Here is a 20568-nt window from a genome sequence, read left to right as displayed (position 1 = left end):
CACCCTCACCAACACCTGTTGTTTCTTGTGTTGTTGATTTTAGCTATTCTGACAGGTGCAAGGTTATATGTCATTGTAGTTTTGATTTGCGTTTCCCTGATGATGAGTGATCATGAGCAGCTTTTCATGTGTCTTTTGGCCATCTGGATATTTTATTTGGAAAAATGTCTATTCATGTCTTCTGCCTAGTTTTTAATTGGATTTTTCATTTTGGGGTGTTGAGTTTTGTAAGTTCTTTATATATTTTGGATACTAATCCTTTTTGAGATAGGACGTTTGCAAATATCCCATTCTGTAGATTGTCTTTTAGTTTTGTTGATTGTTCCCTTCCCAGCACAGAAGCTTTTTGTTTTGCTGCAGTCCCAGCAGTTTATTTTTGCTTTTCTTTCCCTTGCCTCAGGAGACATAGCTGGAAAGAAGTTGCTGCAGCTGATGTCAAAGAAGTTACTGCCTCTGTTCTCTTCGAGGCTCTTTATGGTTTCAGGTCTCACAGTTAGGTCTCTGACCACTTTTTAATAAAAAAATTCTTTTTCTTTTGCTATTAAATTGTATGAGTTCTTTATATATTTTGGATATTAACCCCTTATCAGATACAGATTTTCCTTGACTTATGATGGGGTTGTGTCATGATAAAACTATTGTAAGTTGAAAATATCATTAGGTTGAAAGTGCATTTAATACACATAATTACCATACTTCATAGCTTTAGCCCAGCCTACTGTAAACGTGCTCAGAACACTTATTAGCCGACAGTTGGACAAAATCATTTAACCCAAAGCCTATTTTATAATAAAGTGTTGAATATTTCATGTAACTTATTGAATACTGTACTGAAAGTGAAAAACAGAATGGTTCTATGGGTACAGAATGTTTGCGTAAGTCTGTCAATCACTTACCATCATGACTGTGTGACTGACTGGGTGCTGTGGCTACATGTTGATGTCCAACATCATGAGAGAGTATAGTACTGCACATTGCTATCCTGGGGAAAAATATCAAAATTTAAAATTAAAAGTATACTTTCTACTGAATGCATATAGCTTTTGCACCATTGGAAAGCAGAAAAATTCAAAGTCAGGGCCTGTCTGTATATGATTTGCAAATAATTTCTCTGAAGGTGGCCTTTTCATTTTGTTGATGGTTCCTTTGCTCTGCAGAATCTTTTTAGTTTGGTGTAGTCCCATTTTTTATTTTGCTTTCATTGCCTTTGCTTATGATATCATATACTAAACATCATTGCCAAGAGCATTAACAACGAGCTTACCATCTGTTTTCTAGGAGTTTCTTGGTTTCTGGACTTGCATTCTAGTCTTTAATCCATTTTGAGTTAATTTTTGTGTATTATGTAAAATGGCGGTACAGTTTCATCCTTTTGCACATGGCTATCCTATTTTCCCAACATTGTTTAATTGCAGTGACTGCCCTTTCCCCGTTGTATAGTCTTGGCTCTTATGTCATGAATTCATAATGTATATGTGGGTTTATTTCTGGGCTCTCCATTCTGTTTCACTGGTCTGTGTGTCTGTTTTTGTGTTGATACCATACTGTTTTGATTACACTTGTATCTCATAGCTTTGTAATATAATTTGAAGTCAGGGAGCATGATGACTTCTGTTTTGTTCTCCTTTGTCAAGATGGCTTTGGCTTTTGGAGTCTTTTGTGATTTCATGTAAATCTTAATATTGTTTGTTCTGTTTCCATAAGAAATGCCATTGGAATTTTGATACAGATTGCATTGAATCTGTAGATTGCTTTGGGTAGTATTAACATTTTAACAATATTAATCCTTTCAATCCATGAGCACAGAATATCTTTCCATTTATTTGTGTCTGGTTCAATTTCTTTAATTAATGTACTAGAGTTTTGAGGATATAGTTTTTTGCCTTTTTGGTTAAATTTATTTGTAAATATTTTATTTTTTGATGCAACTGTAAATGGGATTATTTTCTTAATTTCTGTTTATGATAATTGTTATTAGCATATACAGATGCAACAGATTTCTGTATATTAATCTGGTGTCATGAAACTTTATTGAATCCATTTATTCTAAGTTTTTAAATGTATACTTATTTTTGAGAGAGATAGAATGTGAGCAGGGGAGAGGCAAAGAGAGAGAGACACACACACAGAATCTCAAGCAGGCTCTGTGCTCTGAGCTGTCAGCACAGAACCTGATGCGGGGCTCGAACTCACGACCCGTGAGATCATGACCTGAGCCGAAGTCAGATGCTTAACTGACTGAGCCACCCAGGTGCCTCTATTCTAACAGGTTTTTGATGGAGTCTTTTGGGTTTTCTATATATAATATCATGCTATTTGCAGACAGAGACAGTTTTACTTCTTTCTGAATTGGATGCCTTTTCTTTTCCTTGCCTAATTGCTCTGGCTAGGACTTCTAATATAGTATTAGAATAAAATACATATATATGTATTATATATATATATATATATATATATATATATATACACACACACACATACATACTGTGTATATATATACACATATACACTATATGTATAGTATATATATATACACATACACATATATAGTATGTGTGTGTGTATATGTATATATTTATATATATTCTAATATATATTAGAATAAAAGTGGCAACAATGGGTATTGTTATCTTGTTCCTGATCTTAGAGGAAAAGCTTTCAGCTTTTCACTAATGAATATGAAGTTAGCTGTGGGCTTGACATTTATGGCTTTTGATATGTTGAGGTATGTTCCTTCTATACCCAGTTTGTTGAGATTTTTTATCATAAATGGATGTTGAATTTTGTCAAAGGCTTGTTCTGCATTTGTTTAGGTGATCATAGGTTTGTGGGGGTTTTTTTACCCTTCATTTGTTAATGTGGTGTATCACTTTGATGGATTTGTGGGATATTGAACCACCCTTATATCCCCCACAATAAATCCCACTTGATCGTGGTATATGATCCTTTTAACGCATTGTCAAATTCATTTGTTAGTATTTTGTTGAGTGGCTTGCATCTGTGTTCATCAGGGATATTGGCTTGTAATTTACTTTTCTTATGGCATCTTTGTCTGGTTTTGGTATCGGGGTAGTGCTGGCCTTATAAAATGAGTTTGGAAATGTCCTCTTATATTTTGGAAGTTTTAGAAGGATTGATATTCATTCTTCTTTAAATGTTTATTAGAATTAACCATTGAAACCTGGTCCTGGACTTCAGTTGGTTGGTTGTGAGGTTTTCGTTGACTGATGCTGTATACCTTTACTAGTAATCGGACTGTTGAGATTTTTATTTCTTCATGATTCATTGTTGGTAGTCTGTGTGTTTCTAGGAATTGGTCCATTTCTTCTAGGTTGTCCAATTTTTTGGCATATAATTGTTCATAGTCATCTCTTAAAATCCTTTGTATTTATGTGGTATCAGTTGTAACATCTCTTTTATTTCTGATTTATTTATTTGACTCCTCTGGGTTTTTTCTTAGTCTAGCCAAAGGTTTGTCAGTTTTGTTTATCTTTTCAGAGGACTAGCTCTTAGGTTAATTTATCTTTTCTATTTTTGTCTATGTGTTGCTGCGCTGATCTGTATTATTTCCTTCTTTCTACTAATTTGGGGCTTCATTTGTTCCTTTTTCTTTTTTCTGGTTTCCTTTGGTGTAAGATTATATTGTTTGAGCTTTCTCTTGTTTTTTGTTTTTTTTTTTTAAACTTTATTGTTTATTTATTTTTGAGACAGAGAGAGACAGAGCATGAGCAGGGAAGGGGCAGAGAGAGAGGGAGACACATAATGTGAAGCAGGCTCTGGGGTCCAAGCTGTCAGCACAGAGCCCGACGCAGGGCTCGAACTCAACAAACCGCGAGATCATGACCTGAGCCAAAGTCAGACGCTTTACCGACTGAGCCACCCGGGCGCCCCTCTCTTGTTTGTTTGAAGCAGCCTGTGTTGCTATACACTTTTCCTCTTAGAACTGCTTTTGTTGCATCTCGTAAGTTTTGGCATGTTGTATTTCCGTTTCCCTTTGTCTCAAGGTATCTTTTTATTTCTCTTTTGATTTCTTCTTGACCCGCTGGTTGTTGAGTAGTGTGTAGTTTAATCTCCACATATTTGAATCTTTCATTTTTTTTTTATTTGTAATTGACTTCTAGTTTCTTGGCACTGTGATCAGAAAAGATGATTGATACAATTTCAGTCTTCTCAAATCTATTAAGATGTGTTTTGTGTCCTAAAATATGATCTTTACCACAGAATGTTCTATGTGCATTTGAGAGGAATGTGTATTCTGTTACTTTTGGGCGGAATGTTCTGAATATATCTATTAAGTCCACCTGGTCTAATGTGTCATTGATTTTTCTGTCTGGTTGATCTATCTATTGATGAAAATGGAGGTATAATGTCCCCTATTATTATTGTATTGCTTTCTACTTCTGACTTTAGGTTTCTTAGTGTTTGCTTGATATATTTATGTGCTCTTGGATTGGGTGCATAAATGTTTACGGAATTTATGAAATATATACAAATATCTTCTGGTGGGATTGACACATTTATCATGTAATAGCCTTCATTATCTGTTATTGTAGTCTTTTTTTTAAAGAATATTTTACCTGATACATGTACAGGTACCCCAGCCTCCTTTTGGTTTCTAGTTACATGAAAAATATTTTTCCATCATTTCACTTTCAGTCTGTCTTGTCCTTGTGAAGTAAGCCTCTTGGAGGCACCATATAGATGAGTCTTGTGGGTTTTTTTTTTTTTTTTTTATGTTTGTTTATTTTTGAGGGAGAGAGAGAGAGTGTGAGCAGGGAAGGGGCAGACAGAGGGAGACACACAGAATCTGAAGCAGGCTCCAGGCTCTGAGCTGTCAGCACAGAGCCCGATGTGGGGCTGGAACCCACAAACCGCGAGATCATGACCTATGCTTAAGTAGGACGTTCAACGGACTGAGCAACCCAGGTGCCCTGATCAGTCTTGTGTTTATCCATTTAGCCTCCCTGTCTTTTGGTTGGAAAGTTTAGTTCAAAAGAAATTATTGACAGGTATGTACTTGTTGCCATTATGTTGTTTTCTGGCTATTTTGTAGTTCTTCTGTTCCTTTCTACCTCTCTTGCTCTCTGCCTTTGTGATTTGATGATTGCTTTTAGTGGTATAGATTTATCTTTTGTGCATTTACTGTAGTGTTTTGTGTTTATCATGGACACACAGGTTTATAGAACAACCTATAACAGTTTATTTTAAGCTAATAACATAAGTTTGAACACATTCTCAAACTCTACATTTTTACCCTCTCAACATTTTATGTTATTGATGTCACACTTTATGTGTTTTAATCTTGTGCATCCCTTAACTAATTATCGCAGTTATTTTTACTACTCTTGTGTCTTAACATTCATATTAGCTTTCTAAGCAGTTAATTCTCTACCTTTAGTATAGATTTACCTTTACTAGTGAGAGTTCTGCTCTCATTTATTTTCCTATTACTAATAGCACTCCTTTCTTTTCAGCTTAAAGAAGTCCTTTTAAAAACATTTCTTATAAGGCTAGTTTAGTGGTGATGAACTCCTTTAGCTTTTGCTTGTCTGGAGACTTATTTCTCTATTTCAAAGGACACCTTGGCCAGGTAGAGTATTCTTGGTTGGAAGTTGTTTTAATTTTCAGTACTTGGAATATATTGTGCTTCTCCCTTCTGGCCTACAAATTTCTGCTGAAAATCTGATAGTCGGATGGGGGTTCCCTTGTATGAAAACAACAAGTTGTTTTTCTCTTGCCACTTAGAAGATTCTCTCCTTGTCAAAAATCTTTAACTTGTGACATTTTAATTATAATGTGTCTTGGTGTGGGTCTCTTTGGGTTCATAGTTTTTGGAGCTCTGTGGGCTTCCTGTCAGGATTTTCTTCTTTTTTTATGGCTGAATATTTCAGTATATATATACCACAGTTCTTTACCCATTTGTCTCTCTGTGGACACTTAGATTGTGTCTGTGTGTTGCCCGTTATAAATGATGCTGCTGTGATCAGGGGGTATGGTTCTCTCTTTGACACAGGATTTTTGTTTCCTTTGGTTTTATTCCCAGAAGTGGAATTGCTGGATCATATGGTAGTTCTACTTGTAATTTTTTGAGGAAGCTTCCTATCGTTTTCCCCTAGTGGTTGTCCCAGTGTACAGCATGGGCAACAGCCTTCATGGTGGAGGCCCTGAGCAAATGAATCATTGCTGAAAGCCACCAGGATTAATTATCACAGGCTAAGCCTCACAATTTGGCTTCATAGGCAGCTGCTGACTTATACCCGGGTCCCAGAGAAGCCGTCACAGCCCCTTCTAGTAAAACCAGCTCCCTTTCTTGGATACCTGAAATTCTGAAAGTTAAGGCTTTCTCACCTCTAAAAGTCCAAGTATTTGGGGGCATAAGCACTAAATCCTTATCTACTTATCAACTGTACCCCATTCCCAAGTGTTTACTGAGGACCCCCTGCGTACACTGCGCTCTCTGGGTAGAGCAGTGGTTCTCAAAGGTTTTTGCTTGTCTACATTCTAAAACAATTTTGAAGATCTTTGTATCTCACACATTTAAATTTTGACAGCTAAACTTTTCATAATAAATTTAAATATCTGTGAAGTGTATAATTTTTGGTATGCAAAACACTGTTTCATCACTCATTTACATGTATCCAAAGAAATTGAAATACAACGTTGATTTGGAGTACCATCATTTAAAAACATACAGACAAGCTCTTTTTTAACAGGCAGCAAATTTACATTAATTTTCTCCTTGAACCCGTATTTCCCTTTCACTTGTCCCACAATATTTTATCCTAATGTCAAACATTTTATGCTGCTGGTATTTTCTTGATGTTCAGAACAAAAATAATGTGTATACATTTAAATTTACTTGGAAAAAACTTCTTGTGATCATAAATCCACTAAATGCTGTGGATTCTACAGGATTGGATCATTGTCACATTTATTAACACACAGTTGATCACACCAATACTGTGCAAATTTAATAAATATTAAGGAAAATATTCCCTCAACTGTATCTTTTTTTTTTTCCCCGTAACCGTGTCTTATAATGGGATAGATGGAGATCATTTTTATAATTCACTCAGGTTCCTAGGACAGTTACTTATAAAATGAAACAGGGTTCAGCATCCTATATTTGGATATTTATAGGTGTAAGTACTTGGAATGTCTTACGCACAGAAAGTAGTTGAATGGGAATGGAAAGCATTTCGGGGTACAGCAATATCACTTGATCCTCCAAACTCTTGAGTTATGTGGCAGCAGTCACATAGTAATCTGTCATCAATTTCTTTTAGTATGTTTTACTTCACAATTGTTTTAGATGGACAGAAAAGTTACAGAGAAAGTCCAGAGTGTTCCTGAATGCCCCTCACCAGTTTCCCCATTGTAACATCTTCCATAACCCCGGTACATTTGTCCCAACTAAGAAACTGGCACTGTTAACTCCATCAGTCTGTTCTTTAATGATCTCTCATCTGTTAAGTCATTTTGGTATTTCTCCCGTTTTGTTGAAAGCACAGAATTAGAAACATCTGAGTAGTGAAAGGATTTGTCACCCAGCCTTTCCCTTTCTTGTTTCCTGGAAAGTGTATTAAAAATAGGCTTACTAAGACTTACCACGTAACTGTGGGTTATACCTTTTTCACTGTTGGTCTATCATTTGTCCAGTCTGGCGTACTGGAAGAATTAGGAAAGCCATAATAGTGATCATTTTATCATATCTTTGCTAATACCCTGTTTCTTGATAAAATAATTCTTCTCTTATTTATATCAAAACCTTGGAGCTTCGGATTTAGGTCATTTCGTTTATGGAAAATGTTCGAGGTTGGCCATAGAACTTAAATGTCAAAGCATTCCTTCTTGTTAAAGTGTTGAGTAAAACTAGCCCTTATTTTTTCAATGCAAGCAAAAATGTTAATATGTTAATGAATTTGAATCCCTGAGTTGGCATGTGGACAGGGTCTGTGGTCCAGAGCCTTCCTTCATAAATGCATGGTCATCTGGGATACCTTTCATCCCCTGTTTTCTTGGTTTCCTCACACTGGAGCATCTCTCAAGAGTGATGTCCTTTTTGATCGTACTTGGGAAGGGAAAAGGTGAAGTATCTAAACACAAATTGACATTGTTCCCGCTATCCTCAGTGTATGATACATGTGAATGCAGAACATCCCCAAATGAGCCAGAATACCCATTTCTCTTATAATCCTCATGCTTAACAGAAATGCATGAAAGACTGGTAAAGTCCTGTATCCCTTTTCCCTCCCTGGGGGTGTGCCAGGCTACTAGTCACTGTGGGAAGCAGGACAAGGGTGGTGGTGCAGGGAGTTCTGACATGAGACCTCTATCACTTGTGCAGATCACTTAGGGTAGATCACTTTCAGGAAAAAGTACATGAGAAAGTTGAGGATCTGGAAATGAATTAAACCTCTCTGGACAACAGACCTTGCAAGGCCCTTAGGAACCCCAGGGTATACATATCTGAGTCGGGTTGGGTCTGGAAGGAGGCCCATGAGATGCTGATATCCATGCCCTCTATGAGGATGGGGAGTCCCCAGGGGCAGCGGGACTCAGCAACAGCCACCATAGGGATCCTTCTCCAAGGCTGGTTTTCATGAAGGACAGTTGGGAGTGTCTTACCTACCGGGCTGGAAGAGGTTGCAGGATTATGGTTCTTGGTCTGATTTTTGCTCTTTGAGAACTAGTGACCAGGAACAGATTGCTTTTTCCCTTCCAACTTGAATAGTGTGCAGACATCGAGAAAGCAAAGACCCTTAAGTAAGAGATACTTAATTGGCCGACACTTATAAAAATAGTTGTTCTCGATTATCATTCTACAGTAGAGTTTTGCCTTTAAGTAGCTGTGTGTTTACATGACAAAGTGATGCAAATACAGCTAACTGTCCTTATAGAACTCCCAGACTTCACAGTGAGCCTGCAGCTCCCAAGCTGAGACAGGCCCCAAACTGGTTGTGTTTTAGTTTCCTGTTTTCTGCAGTATTAAGGGGAGGGCCTGTGAGCTTCCTCCCCATTAGAAAAGCCCAGATTCCTTTGGTCTCTGCCTGTATGGGCCTCATAATGACTCTTGTATTTGTGCAAGAAGAAGCAGGGCGAAGTCAGCAAGGCAGCCAGCGCCGACAGCACCACCGAGGGAACGCCGGCCGATGGCTTCACAGTACTCTCCACCAAGAGCCTCTTCCTCGGCCAGAAGGTAGGCAGATGTGCGGCCTCGGTCTGCTCGCGGCCCTGGGACAGACGGGTGGAGGCCACCTCTGTTGCAGGAAGGCCTGGGGATTCCCGGAGGCCACTCCTGGCCGTGTGGGTGTGGAAGGAGGAGTGGGTAGCCTCACGGGGGGCTGCGGCAGGAGCAGTGGGGGAGAGTGGCAGGTGGGAAGAAGAGGTAGTGGTAAAGAAGCGGGAAAGCCGCTCCCGTGGTGGTGGGGGGCTCGGGACAACCCCGGGGTTAGTCTGCAGAAGAAGCTACTAATGTGGGATACACTGGTCATCATGTAGCCCCCGGCCAGCAAAACTGCCCCAAGTCAAAGCTGGGTCTTAGAAAAGGAAAGGTCTAGTAGGCAGCGCACAGGCTTGGGTGGGCACTGAAGTCAGAGCCTCTGCTCCGGGGGCGGGATCGTTTTTAGACATCCTTGGGTAATGGGTGCACTGAGCCACCTCTGGACTCCTCAAGCCAATCTTTTGTTTGTTTTAATCGTGGGCAATGTATTTTCAGCCATCCCAGTGATGCAGCTTTGCCAGGACGCCATGGTTTTGTAAAAGATGATTCACTTTTGTTGAAAATAAAAATGATGCAAAGGCTTTTAAGACCTGAGAGTGAGAGTTAATTAATAATGCTCTATTAACACCAAAAACAAACAAAACAAAACAAAAAACAAAACAAAAAAAACAAACGGGGGGTGGAGAGAGAGGGAATTACGCTTCTCTTAATGTTTCAGTCCTACGTGAGAAACAATTAAAGGCATGAAAGAATTTGACCTTCATGTAAACTGCGTTGTGGCTAACAACTTGGTTCTGAAGCTGCATCATTTTTACAACCTCACTGTCAATTTTCTTTTGCATCTCAGTGACACAGCCCTCCTGCTCCTGCATTGCAAGCGCTCCTTCCCCTCTTCCCCCCTTCCTGTCACTAATTGCACTCAGGCTCTCATGATGCAATTCCTGTGGTGGACCTTGTGTTCCAGCAAATAACCATTGCAGCTGACATTTTATAACCATTATCTGTATTTTGTACGCATTTTTCAAAGGGAAAAATAAGCAGCGCTTGTCATCTTAAGGTCTGGGGCTTTCAGAGTTTTCGTTTAAAAGATTTTTGTTTTTATTTGTTTAAAAGTTTCAACTCAGCAGTGAAGGCAACCACCTGGGTCTACTTTCACACCCTTTAACATGTCCTCTGGGTAATACGTGGAACGTTAACGTGAAGCGCCTTCCCACTTGCTTTGGTTTGAACTCGAGTGTGAACACCCTGCTCTTGAGGGGTAGCTCCAGTGTCTTTAGGTCCCTGTTGCAGACCGTCAGCCAGGCCTGGAAGCCGATTCCGCAGGTAGAACAGTTCAGGCCCTCCTGCTGTCCCCCACCGTCTCTCACGCTTTCTCCCATCCCACCCTTGGGTGCCCTGCCCCTGGCCTCTCCCTTCCCTGTGGTGGTCTTGCTGTCTCCTGCTGACTACCCCACAGCCAGCCTCACACCCCCTTACTGGACGAACTCCAGTACCCTCAGAATAGCCGCACTCAGCCACACAGGTGTCCATGTACAAATGGATGCCCTTCTAGATCTCGGGGTCAGGGTCTTGTCTGGGTTCTGCTGCATGTGAGCCCTGGAAGGGAGCTGGCAAAGGCCGCAGACACCTTGCTAGTTCCTCTGCAGCCACGCAGTGCCTTCTTCCCCACCATGTGGAGTCTCAGGACCAGGTGCCACAGGCCTAACAGTACAAGAGAGTACAAATCGGCAAACACTGTACCCCATTCAGGATTGGGAAGAGGGGAGACCAAAAAGCTATAGGGAAGTACTGACACTCCATAATAACCTACAGATGTGTCATCTAATGTTGTTTAAGAAACAGAGGAAAATGGGAGAAGTAGACTTGGCAAAGAAACTAATATGCCTGTCTGAGGTCTTGACTTCTGTTTGGTTGAGCTGAACCCCGTGTAAAGCGGTCAGCTGTCAGAGAGGCGGCTGCATGCAGACCCAGACAGACCACCCACCTTCTTTCCCACATCCCACAGTTAAGTGTCAGTGGGGAGAACAAACACCGAGCTACCGCGAGGCTGCCCTCCGCGTCAAATGTGCTTCCAGGTTAATGACCCAAAACTCACACATCCAGGGCGAGGTACCCCCAAATCCAGCACCACACATGCCCTTTAGCAGGGTAAACTCGATCTCCCCAACTGTGGCATCACAGAATAAGGGAACACCTCAAGTCAGCCTGGGTGCCAGCATCGGAAACTAGTGTGCCAGCAACCCTTTCTGGAACGCTGGGCCCTGAGGTGTGAGGTAGAGCACGTATTTATGGTCGGGAGCGTTATTTTGCAAGCAGTACTTTCTGGTCCTTTATTGGCTATTACTGTGGGGTGAAAGTCATGGCTTAATAATGCAAGAGGGGCAAGAGTCCTAAAACTGATGAGAATTTTCACACAAAGCGCATTTTAAAATGTTACTACCGACCTTAGTTCGTTTTTGTTTTTTTATTCAAGCTAATTAACATAGAGTATAGTCCTGGCTCCTGGAGTAGAACCCAGTGATTCATCTCTTCCATACGACACCCAGTGCTCATCCTGAAATGTCCCCTCCTTCATGCCCATCACCCATTTAGCCCATTCCCCCACCCACCCCTTCCCTTCCAACAGCCCTCAGTTCTCTGTATTCAAGAGTCTACGGACGTTAGTTGTGAGTTGGATTTTAGGCAGTGTCCTAAGAAGGGTACCTGAAGATGAAGACCGTATCGTACCCTTTGTCCCACGAGTCCTGTTTTCCCATCTTTGACCATGAAAGCCATGCTTGAATGCTGCAAGCAGGAGAAGGTAGAGAAAGGTAATACTGCGCCCTGCACAGCCCTGCAAGGCCTGGTTGCTAAGCTACTCACAGAAGCTGGCCCAGGGCTCAGGAGCCTGGGGTCTAATTATCATTGACGATGGTGTATTTCAGGTTCTCAAGTCTCAGGAGTGATCGTCCTCATTACTCTGCTTTTATCCAGCGTTCACTGTTGAATTGTTTTCAAAAAGAAGACAGTGCTGTGAATCTGAATCTACCGAATGTTTTTGCTTTGTGCTTCAACAGAGATTCACAGCTTCTTTCCAGAGATTGAAAAACCTGATGGGTTTTTTTTATTTCCAAAAAATTCTTCCAATGTGTATTTCTATAAATCTGTGTCAGTGGTAGTAACTGATTGGGGCTTCCTTGGTCAGCAGTAGGGAAGGCAGCGTAAGGAGAGTGTGAGTGAGTCTCCAAGCCTCCCAACTGTCAGGATCGGAGCCGCAGCCCCGTAGGCCACTAAAGGCATGGGGCAGGGTACTTTGGGTTTTCTGCCTCACAGAGACACCCGGTTCCCAGAGGCTGGAATACTATAAGGAGAGGGGGCAGTTGAGACAGCAGTGAGGAGAAAAGGGCTGATGCTGTCTTTCTACCCCTACAGCTGACAATGGGCCTCTCTCACAGGCCATGAAGGGTGCTGGCTCCGGGCTTCTAGGCCTCCAGTGGTGCTCACATGTGTCCTTTGTGTGGCAGGTCTAGCCTGAAACCTGCCAGATGATACCACCAGACCTGAGATCTTAAGGAGAATTAAAGCTGGAGATCTGGGGATGTGTGCAGGCAGGGCATCAGAGCACCGTTAAAGAAAACCCCTTGATCCCAGAGGCAGGGCAGGATGGGGCCACAGAGAAGACACAGTTCTCCATGAGGGGCTTAGAAACAGTGCCCTCTCCCCTGGCCTTGGTTGAAGTGGACTTTGGTGACAGGAAGAGAGTTGCATTGTATATGGCCAGCACAAGGAAATAAGACTGGTCAGTCTTTTCCCTTCCTTGTCCATTGTGAAGGCATTGTCAAAGAGATGTCAAAATTTAATAATTCCAGGCTAGATTAAACATGTCCTTCAGATACTGTTTATCAATTACTTTTGTTTCCTAAAATGGAATTTTTGATAAGTAAAAAAAAAAAAAAAAAAAAAAAAAAAAAAAAATAGGATTCCTCTAGCCAAATAGGTCATGTCAAGGCACAGTCCACATATCTGTCTAGTAGTTCCAAGCCACTGGCTCCTTCCCTATCATTGGCAGGCCTCCTTCTGACCTGCCCTAAGTGGTGGGGGCCACAGCCTGCCTTCCAGAAAGGCCAGGTTGGCCCTGAGCCACTTGAGGTCCATTGCAGACCAAGGGCCTGGTTTCTGAGCTCTGGCATTTCCATTAGCCCTGCTTTAAGAGAAGAGAGATGTGCATTTCACCTCAGAGTTGTCAGGATGTTTGACATTCAATTCCAGCTCTGTTTGTGTGCCTGTAGCAGCCTGAGCACTGTCTTGGGCCTCTTGTAGCACTCAGGGTTAAGAGACAACCCAGTCTCTGCCTTCTGGGAGCTTCTCCTAATGAGTTCACTTGTGAGTAGAGAACAAGGACTAATGTGGACATAACCACTGGAGGGAATATGGGGGTACTACAGACCGAGAGACCGGATGTGGTAAACCCAGCTAAGATTAGGGTAGTCAGGGCCCAGAGATGGAAGGGTCTCACGGGACACTTAGCTAGGTCCCCTTCTTCCACCTCCACAGCCAAGTAGGACCCCCTTCTGCTCTCTAACTGGCAGTGCCCTTTCGTCACTCTCTACGGTGGCCAGCAATCTTCAGATGTTTTAAACTCCCCGTGCTGTCATTCAGAACTTATTTTTCCTTTTTTCTTGTTTTTTTAAGACTTTTATTTATGTATTTTTTTAATGTTTATTTTTGAGAGAGAGAGAAAGCATGAGCAGGGAAGGGGCAGAGAAAGAAGGAGACACAGAATCTGAAGCAGGCTATAGACTCTGTGGTGTCAGCACAGAGCTCAACATGGGGCTCAAACTCATGAACTGCAAGATCATGACCTGAGCCAAAGTCTGAGGCTCTGACAGAGCCACCCAGGTGCCCCCAAAACTTATTTTCCCATCATTCCCAATGATAAGACAAAGAAGTAGAGACCTTATTCAAATTTCGAAATCCTTAGTCCCGCCTCCCAGAGAATCAAACTAAATATGAGAATTTTCGCAGTTACCCAGAAATCTTATTTCCCAGCCCACAGGTCCCCCTGCTCTGCCCTGTATTTCATAGAGCCATGTGGCTCCTGGGGGAAGGGGGTTGGGACTTGGCAGGACTGGCCATCTTTCCCGGCCCCACCAGGCCTATTTGTATGTACACACTGGACAACAGGATCCTTGCAAGACATTTGCACACGTGGCCTGTTTGTATCCCATGCTCATGGGCTTTCTCCTCCTGTTCAGGGGAGCTTTGGCCTTTGTTCTTGATCATTTCACTGTTGGCTTCTGTCTACTGGCCTGCCTGCCCAAGCCAATCTGGTTACCCAGGTGTCTTTCCAAAGTGCCTCTAGCCATGTGGCCTCTCCCCTCGCACCCATGTCTCTCCCAGACACACACAAGGCTCCCCCCACCCCAAACACATGCTATATAGTCCAGAGGTGGTTTTTTAAAGTACCTCTATATATTTAATAGCAGAATGGTTCTGCGGCTCAGCCCCTCACCCTGAAGATTTGTACTAAGCCTGGTACACCGCAGAATATAGTCGGAAAAGCAAGGCTCACATGTAAGGGAGAGTGAGAGTACTTGGTTGGCTGGGAATTCTCTGTTGCAGGGGCCGCGGCTCGGTGCGGTGCTTCAGAAAGCAGGCTTCCTCTGTCAGAAAGGAAGGTGCAGAGAGTGAATAGGGAGTTCTCCAAGGAATTTGCACTGTCTGCGACCATTCCCTCGCTTCAGCACTGCCATGAAGCCCCCGGAACCCACCCCCCACACACAGTTTGTCCAGAGAGCCCATCCCACAGGCAAAAGGGGGCTTCTCCCCAGGCAGAGTCAGAGACCATGTTCTGGGGTCTTCTCTGCTAGCCAAATCAAAGCCCATGGAAAACAGCTGATTTTCCAATGAGGCATCTCCAAGTATAAGTTCAGAAGCATCTACACCATTGGAAAAAAAATAGCGTGAATTTTAGGGATCTGAACATGTCTTTTTTTAAAACAACAAGAAAGGAAACTCCTAGGTATCCTAAAAGTGTACTTATCTATACCACACCAAGTAGTGTTGCTTTCCCGGTTTTCTCCTTTCCCTTCTTCCCTCAATAACCTGCTACTACTTTACAGCATAGGGTCTTGGGGTGTTTGTTTTAGGAGGAAGAGCAGGGAAGATTCACTTAATTTGAGTTGCTATAAACACTGTTTGCTTGAAGTGAGATGCAATACTTATATGATAATCAAACCCTTCACCTTGTCCTGAATCCCGACTCCTCACTTGCCTTCCTCGAGCCCCCCTAGTCTTGCCCATGCACACCCCTTCTCCCTCAGCACAGCATTTAGCACCCTCGCCCCGGTACTGGTCTCTTGTATGCCTCTGTTCTGCAGTGCTGAGTGCTCTGCTGTGTGAGGTCACCCCCCCACCCCCCACCCCCCACCCCCCTGTGGGCTTCTTCCAGGTTCGGGGATGTTGGTGGCCCCTGAACCACCTGCAGTGCTGGAAACCATATCCCAGGAAGTCCTGGTGCAGAAAACTTGTTCCTCTTCCACCTTCCAGCCCTAACTAGAAGTGGGACCCTGCTGAGCCTTTCCCCAGTCCTAGGACCAGATTTCTTTCCAGAAGTGCTTTCTCACAAAGAATGACTTAGTTTCAGCGGGTCTTTTTTGAGAATCTCCTGTCTACTTCTGGGAATCAGAAATGCGGGTTTATATTTCTGGTGCTTATAGGGTGTCAGGTTTTTTGTTTGGTTTTGTTTTCAACAAAACACTTGGCCTCAGAAATTCAGTGCATTGGAGCTTAGTTGCCAAGAGCCTCCCTGCCAAGTGGCTGCACACGGCCCTGTCCTCCAAGTGCGTGCCTGGACAAAGGCTCCTGTCCTGCTGGGCCCTGCGGCTGCGGGCAGCTCTTCCAGCATGGATCACAGTGGGTCCCAGGCACCAGCTCCTCTGAGGGCTGCTTAGGCATTGCTCTTGGCTGCAGCTGTTAGGAATTCATGTCACTGAAGGATAAGCGTCTTAGTGAGCTAGCACTTTGCTGCAGGCACTTGGACCTAAGAACAGGAGGGGAAAGGGTAGGACCCAGGACAGTAGTCCTGGGCCAGCTAATTCCACTTGTCCTTCTGACAGGCATATCTAGAACTCAGGGCTTCTCTCATCCTGATGCTTGCTATAGCAATGGAATACCTGTGGGAAGGGAGGACATTCATTGGCTCTTCAAAGAGAGCCAGTTTGTTTCCATGCTCATGAAACTCGAGGAAAATCCTCAACCCAGTGGGCCTCCACAAGGTGAAACATTTTAAGAGACACACGGTCTTGCCAGAGAACTGCTGGTTCTCTTCCTGCCTTTCACCAGAACTTCAGGATTAGAGGTTTCTAAGCAACAGACCATCTTGCTCCTTGCTACCTCCGAGCAGGGCAGGGGAGCCAGCCAGCCAGTAGTCAGGGTGATGGGGACAACTTTAAAGACCCATGGCCAGTTAGAGGAGAATGGCAGAGCTACTAGGGCTTTCCCACACCAGCTGGGACTTCTGTACCATCCCAGGGCTCAAAGAAGAGGTCACATACACCGTTCCCACCTCGGCAATGAGTACCCCGATGCTGGGTCCTGATAGCTGCTGTACTTTTTTCCTTCAAAGGGAAGTGGATCCATCAGTCCACATGGCTTATGCCTCCCTTTGGCCCCAAGCATCACCCAGCAGGTTCTGGAGCCTCAGCCTAGCTTGCTTCCTTTCAGCATCCCGAGCAGCCCTGGAGCCTTGTTTGAACTGGATTCATTTTAGCCAGCGACTCCCTGTCCCGCCTCCCCACCCCACCCCGTGCGCCCAGTGCCCCTGGAGTGTGCACTGCCCTTCATCTGTATCCCAAGGCTCACTTCTCTGTGACTTCCCGGCTGTCCTGTTATTTCCCACCTCATGCTTTTCTTTTCAGCTGAACCTTATTCACAGTGAAATCAGTAATTTAGCCGGCTTTGAGGTGGAGGCCATAATCAATCCTACCAATGCTGACATTGACCTTAAAGATGACCTAGGTAATTGGGGATGGGGTTTGGCACCGCCAGCTGTCAGATGAAAAGTTATGGAACCCAGAATTTAGGCTCTTCATCGTCTCAAACTTCAGATGGTCAAGCCAAATTTCCAAATCCCAGTTGAACATTTGAAGGAAATCCTCAATGTTTACTCCAAGCCATTTCAAATGGAAATGATCCGATAATGTTTCATTGAGTGCAATTGGCTATTTTCCCCTTGATTGTAAATGTATTGCTATCTAAATTCTCTTCCATAATGATCATACTGACTGCTGGTTACTTGGGAGGGATTTTTTAAAAATGTGTTTGTTTTTTTTTAGAACTGAAAAATCTCAGGTTACTACAAAATGATAGTTTCTCCATTTAAGCCCTAATTAGAAACGACAAAGCTTAAAAGCACTTGAAAAGGGAGAAAATTAAACTGCATCAGTATATCATTAAGTTGTCTTTAATTCACCAGTAAATTGGTTTCCCCTAAATTTACCACTTACTGTCACTTCCTCAATTTTTTCTACAACTGAAAACAGTATATGACTGCATGCCAGCTTCATGAATTATTTGATTAGGGGATGGTATTAAACAGAAGGGCAACATCTCTTTCTGGGTGAGCTCCTACAGAGGACAACTCTGCCTCAGAGCCACGGTGTCTCCCTGGTTGGGGGCAAGCTGAGAGGGATCCCTCAGTATCCCATTCTGTGGCTTGATCTTTGCCCAGAGAACTGTCAGCGCAGGGGCTCAATGAAGGCTCCTGACCTCTCAGCCTTGAGCCTTGACAGGGGCAGCAGACTAGCAGAGGCCCACCAAGGTAGCTTCAGGCCTGATGCTGACCCAGGTTTGTTTTATAAACCTTTACCCCCGACCTTTGGCTACCTTTGTAAGGTGGCAGATTCGTTTACTGGCACAGATGCTCATTCCAGAGCCCAGGCCCGACCCCACACCAATTGGGTGTAACAGTGGGCCGGAAACATAGGAACTGGGACTCAAGAATGCCCTGCCCGGCCTTGTTTTCCAACCACATACTCTCCTCATATGGATATTTTCTTAAAAAAAAAAAAAAAAAAAAAAAGCCACAGGCTAGAAAAAGCAGGGATCCTATCTATCCAAAGTGTGTTTTATGTGTAAAATACATGAAAATAAAGAGTGACTAGAGTAAATGGTAGACCTGGAAAAACATTTGTACACATTGAGCGGGAAAAAATAAAGGCAGTTCTCTATGCACACATACTGTTTTCTTGGTTTTCAAGAGCTGTCCCTTGAAGGCAGACCAAACGTTGAATGTCGTAAGACCAAAACTCCAGCTCTGAACGTTGACGGCTGCCAACAAAATGGAGAAACTCGTTGTTGTGGTTGGCCTGATAGTCCACATTTTTTTTAAAACAGATGCCATGTTTTAGTAGCCTTCTCAGTGGGGTGCCAGTTTTATAGGCTTTTGCGAAGTGAAACGGGGCATTCGTTGTTTTGTTATTTCTTTTAATCTTTGGAAATGATCTCATGTGTGTGTTTCTCTTTTTTTGGACATGTCATTCAAATGTTTAATTTAAACATGTCACATTTGATATTCCTCCTCCTCCTCCTCCTCCTCCTTTTCCTCCTCCTCCTCCTCACCCCCATCCACATGTGCGCACACTTCGTGGACTGATTGCCCCTTGGGCTCACATGTTGGAATCGACCAGGTAGGCCAGCCCCGCCATTGGGGCATTAGTAAATGTGCCTGTGCGTGGGTCTCGGTCCAACACAGTTGATATACATTTGTTTACCTGTTATAGTTGCAAGTTGTACAGGCTGACATTGCCTCGATCGACAGTGATGCTGTCGTTCACCCGACAAACACTGACTTCTACACCGGTGGTGAAGTAGGTAATGCCTAGCCGGGTGCTGCCGAGTGTGTGTGTGCATGGTCAGTCGGCCGCCGCAGACAGCTTGATCCTTTGACAGCTATGCAGGGCTGCATTCATTTCACACTTCCAGCTGTCCCCGGCCTCCCCAAGGTCGACCTTGCTAAGGTCTCCAGTCCCCGGGCTGCAGACACGAGAGGTACAGCTAGTTGGCAGCCAGGGTGCATCATGCAGCTCACAGATGGGCGCGCTTCTGGTTTGGAAACTGGTTCGGCAGCATCATTTCTGCATTTGCTTCACGAGGCACAGCTTTGTCGGAGACTGGGTTCACCCGTGATTTCAGCTGCGAAGGGGATGCAGCCAGGTCGGCTGAGTGGCCTCCAAGACCACTGATGTGACCGCTGTGGACCAGACACATAGCAATACCTAGGCACAGGTGTCAGCACCGCTCCCCCCACTTTGGCATTGGAAGCACGCTTTCCTGAAGATGGCCTCAAGGCCTCAGGTGCACTCGGGCATTTTGAGAACACTCTCCCACACTGAGGTTCTCAGACCTTTATTGCATGAAAGTTACCTCATTCTGGTGTGGGGTGCCTAGACCACTTGAGAAACTCTGCTAGACCCAGAAAGCTCCTTCCTGTTCCCTGGCAGCTGACACCCATAGTCATTTGGCTTCTGGCACTCAACATCTGAGGGTGGGGTGAGGGAGAGAGAGGGAAGGCTGGGTGCCGAGCCCTGGGGCCGCTGGCCTGCTGCATGAAAGTCAGGTAGTGCCCTGCTCTAAGAGTATGCTGTGCTGCTTACGTGATGAGGGGGCATCCGGATGGATGGCAAAAAGGCACCGCTTTGGAGCTAGGTAGAAGGAGCGCAAATCCCAACCTTGCTATCTGTAGGTCATTAGAGCTGGGCCAGTTACTTAACTCCCCAGTGCCTCGGTTTCTCTGTCCTATCGCAAGAGTGATAATAGTGAGAGGATAACTTAAGCAAAGCACCTTGTTTTGTGTCTGCCTCCTGATTGGTGCTTACCGTATAGCCTTACTCTCACGTGTATCTAATGATTTTTACCATCGATGTGCTAGTCCTGAGAGTGGTGCCCTAGGTGTAGATTTGAACACCACTTTCTAAAGTGGTGCCCTTGCTACGGGCAGAAGTGAAGTCATGTTGAAGGCTGAGGCTATGGGGATTTTCATGAGCGTCCCAGACAGTGGAAGTCCAACAGCTTAGCAATCCGAGGCTGTCCAGCTCTGTTTAGTGTCATGAGCAAAGCCCGCTGTTCACAGCCCACCCTAGCCACTGGGATTTGGGCTGATTGCTCTCCTGGGCATTTTGGATCTCGGACGTGGATGGAAAAGACACACTGGACGGGAAGTTGGGATTCGCCAAGTCGTCCAGGCCAAAATGAAATCAGGCTGTAGGCAATTAAAATAAACTCCACTTTCACAAGATTTTGGAGGAGTTTAAGAGCTCCTAAGTCAGACAGCTTAAGAGAAAGATATTCTTTCTCTTTATTTCTTG

The 20568-nt window shown here is 43.8% G+C and overlaps 1 protein-coding gene across 4 annotated transcripts in view; it reads left to right on the top strand.

Moving 5' to 3' along the window:
- LOC102960233 (core histone macro-H2A.1) overlaps window positions 1-20568 on the top strand; it is a 79291-nt gene that overhangs the window by 44413 nt on the left and 14310 nt on the right. The window contains exons 5-6 of one of the 4 annotated variants that reach the window (XM_042984339.1): window positions 9089-9199; window positions 18985-19075. In XM_042984339.1, the coding sequence (XP_042840273.1) occupies window positions 9089-9199; window positions 18985-19075 (202 nt within the window). Of the gene's footprint in view, window positions 1-9088; window positions 9200-17121; window positions 17222-18984; window positions 19076-20568 lie in introns of all 4 variants that reach the window. The other 3 variants (XM_042984345.1, XM_042984324.1, XM_042984329.1) reach the window with 3 other exon arrangements.

The sequence above is a fragment of the Panthera tigris genome, chromosome A1, assembly GCF_018350195.1.
Source record: "Panthera tigris isolate Pti1 chromosome A1, P.tigris_Pti1_mat1.1, whole genome shotgun sequence".
NCBI classification, from domain to species: domain Eukaryota; kingdom Metazoa; phylum Chordata; class Mammalia; order Carnivora; family Felidae; genus Panthera; species Panthera tigris.
This window is presented reverse-complemented; position numbering and strand designations above follow the sequence as displayed.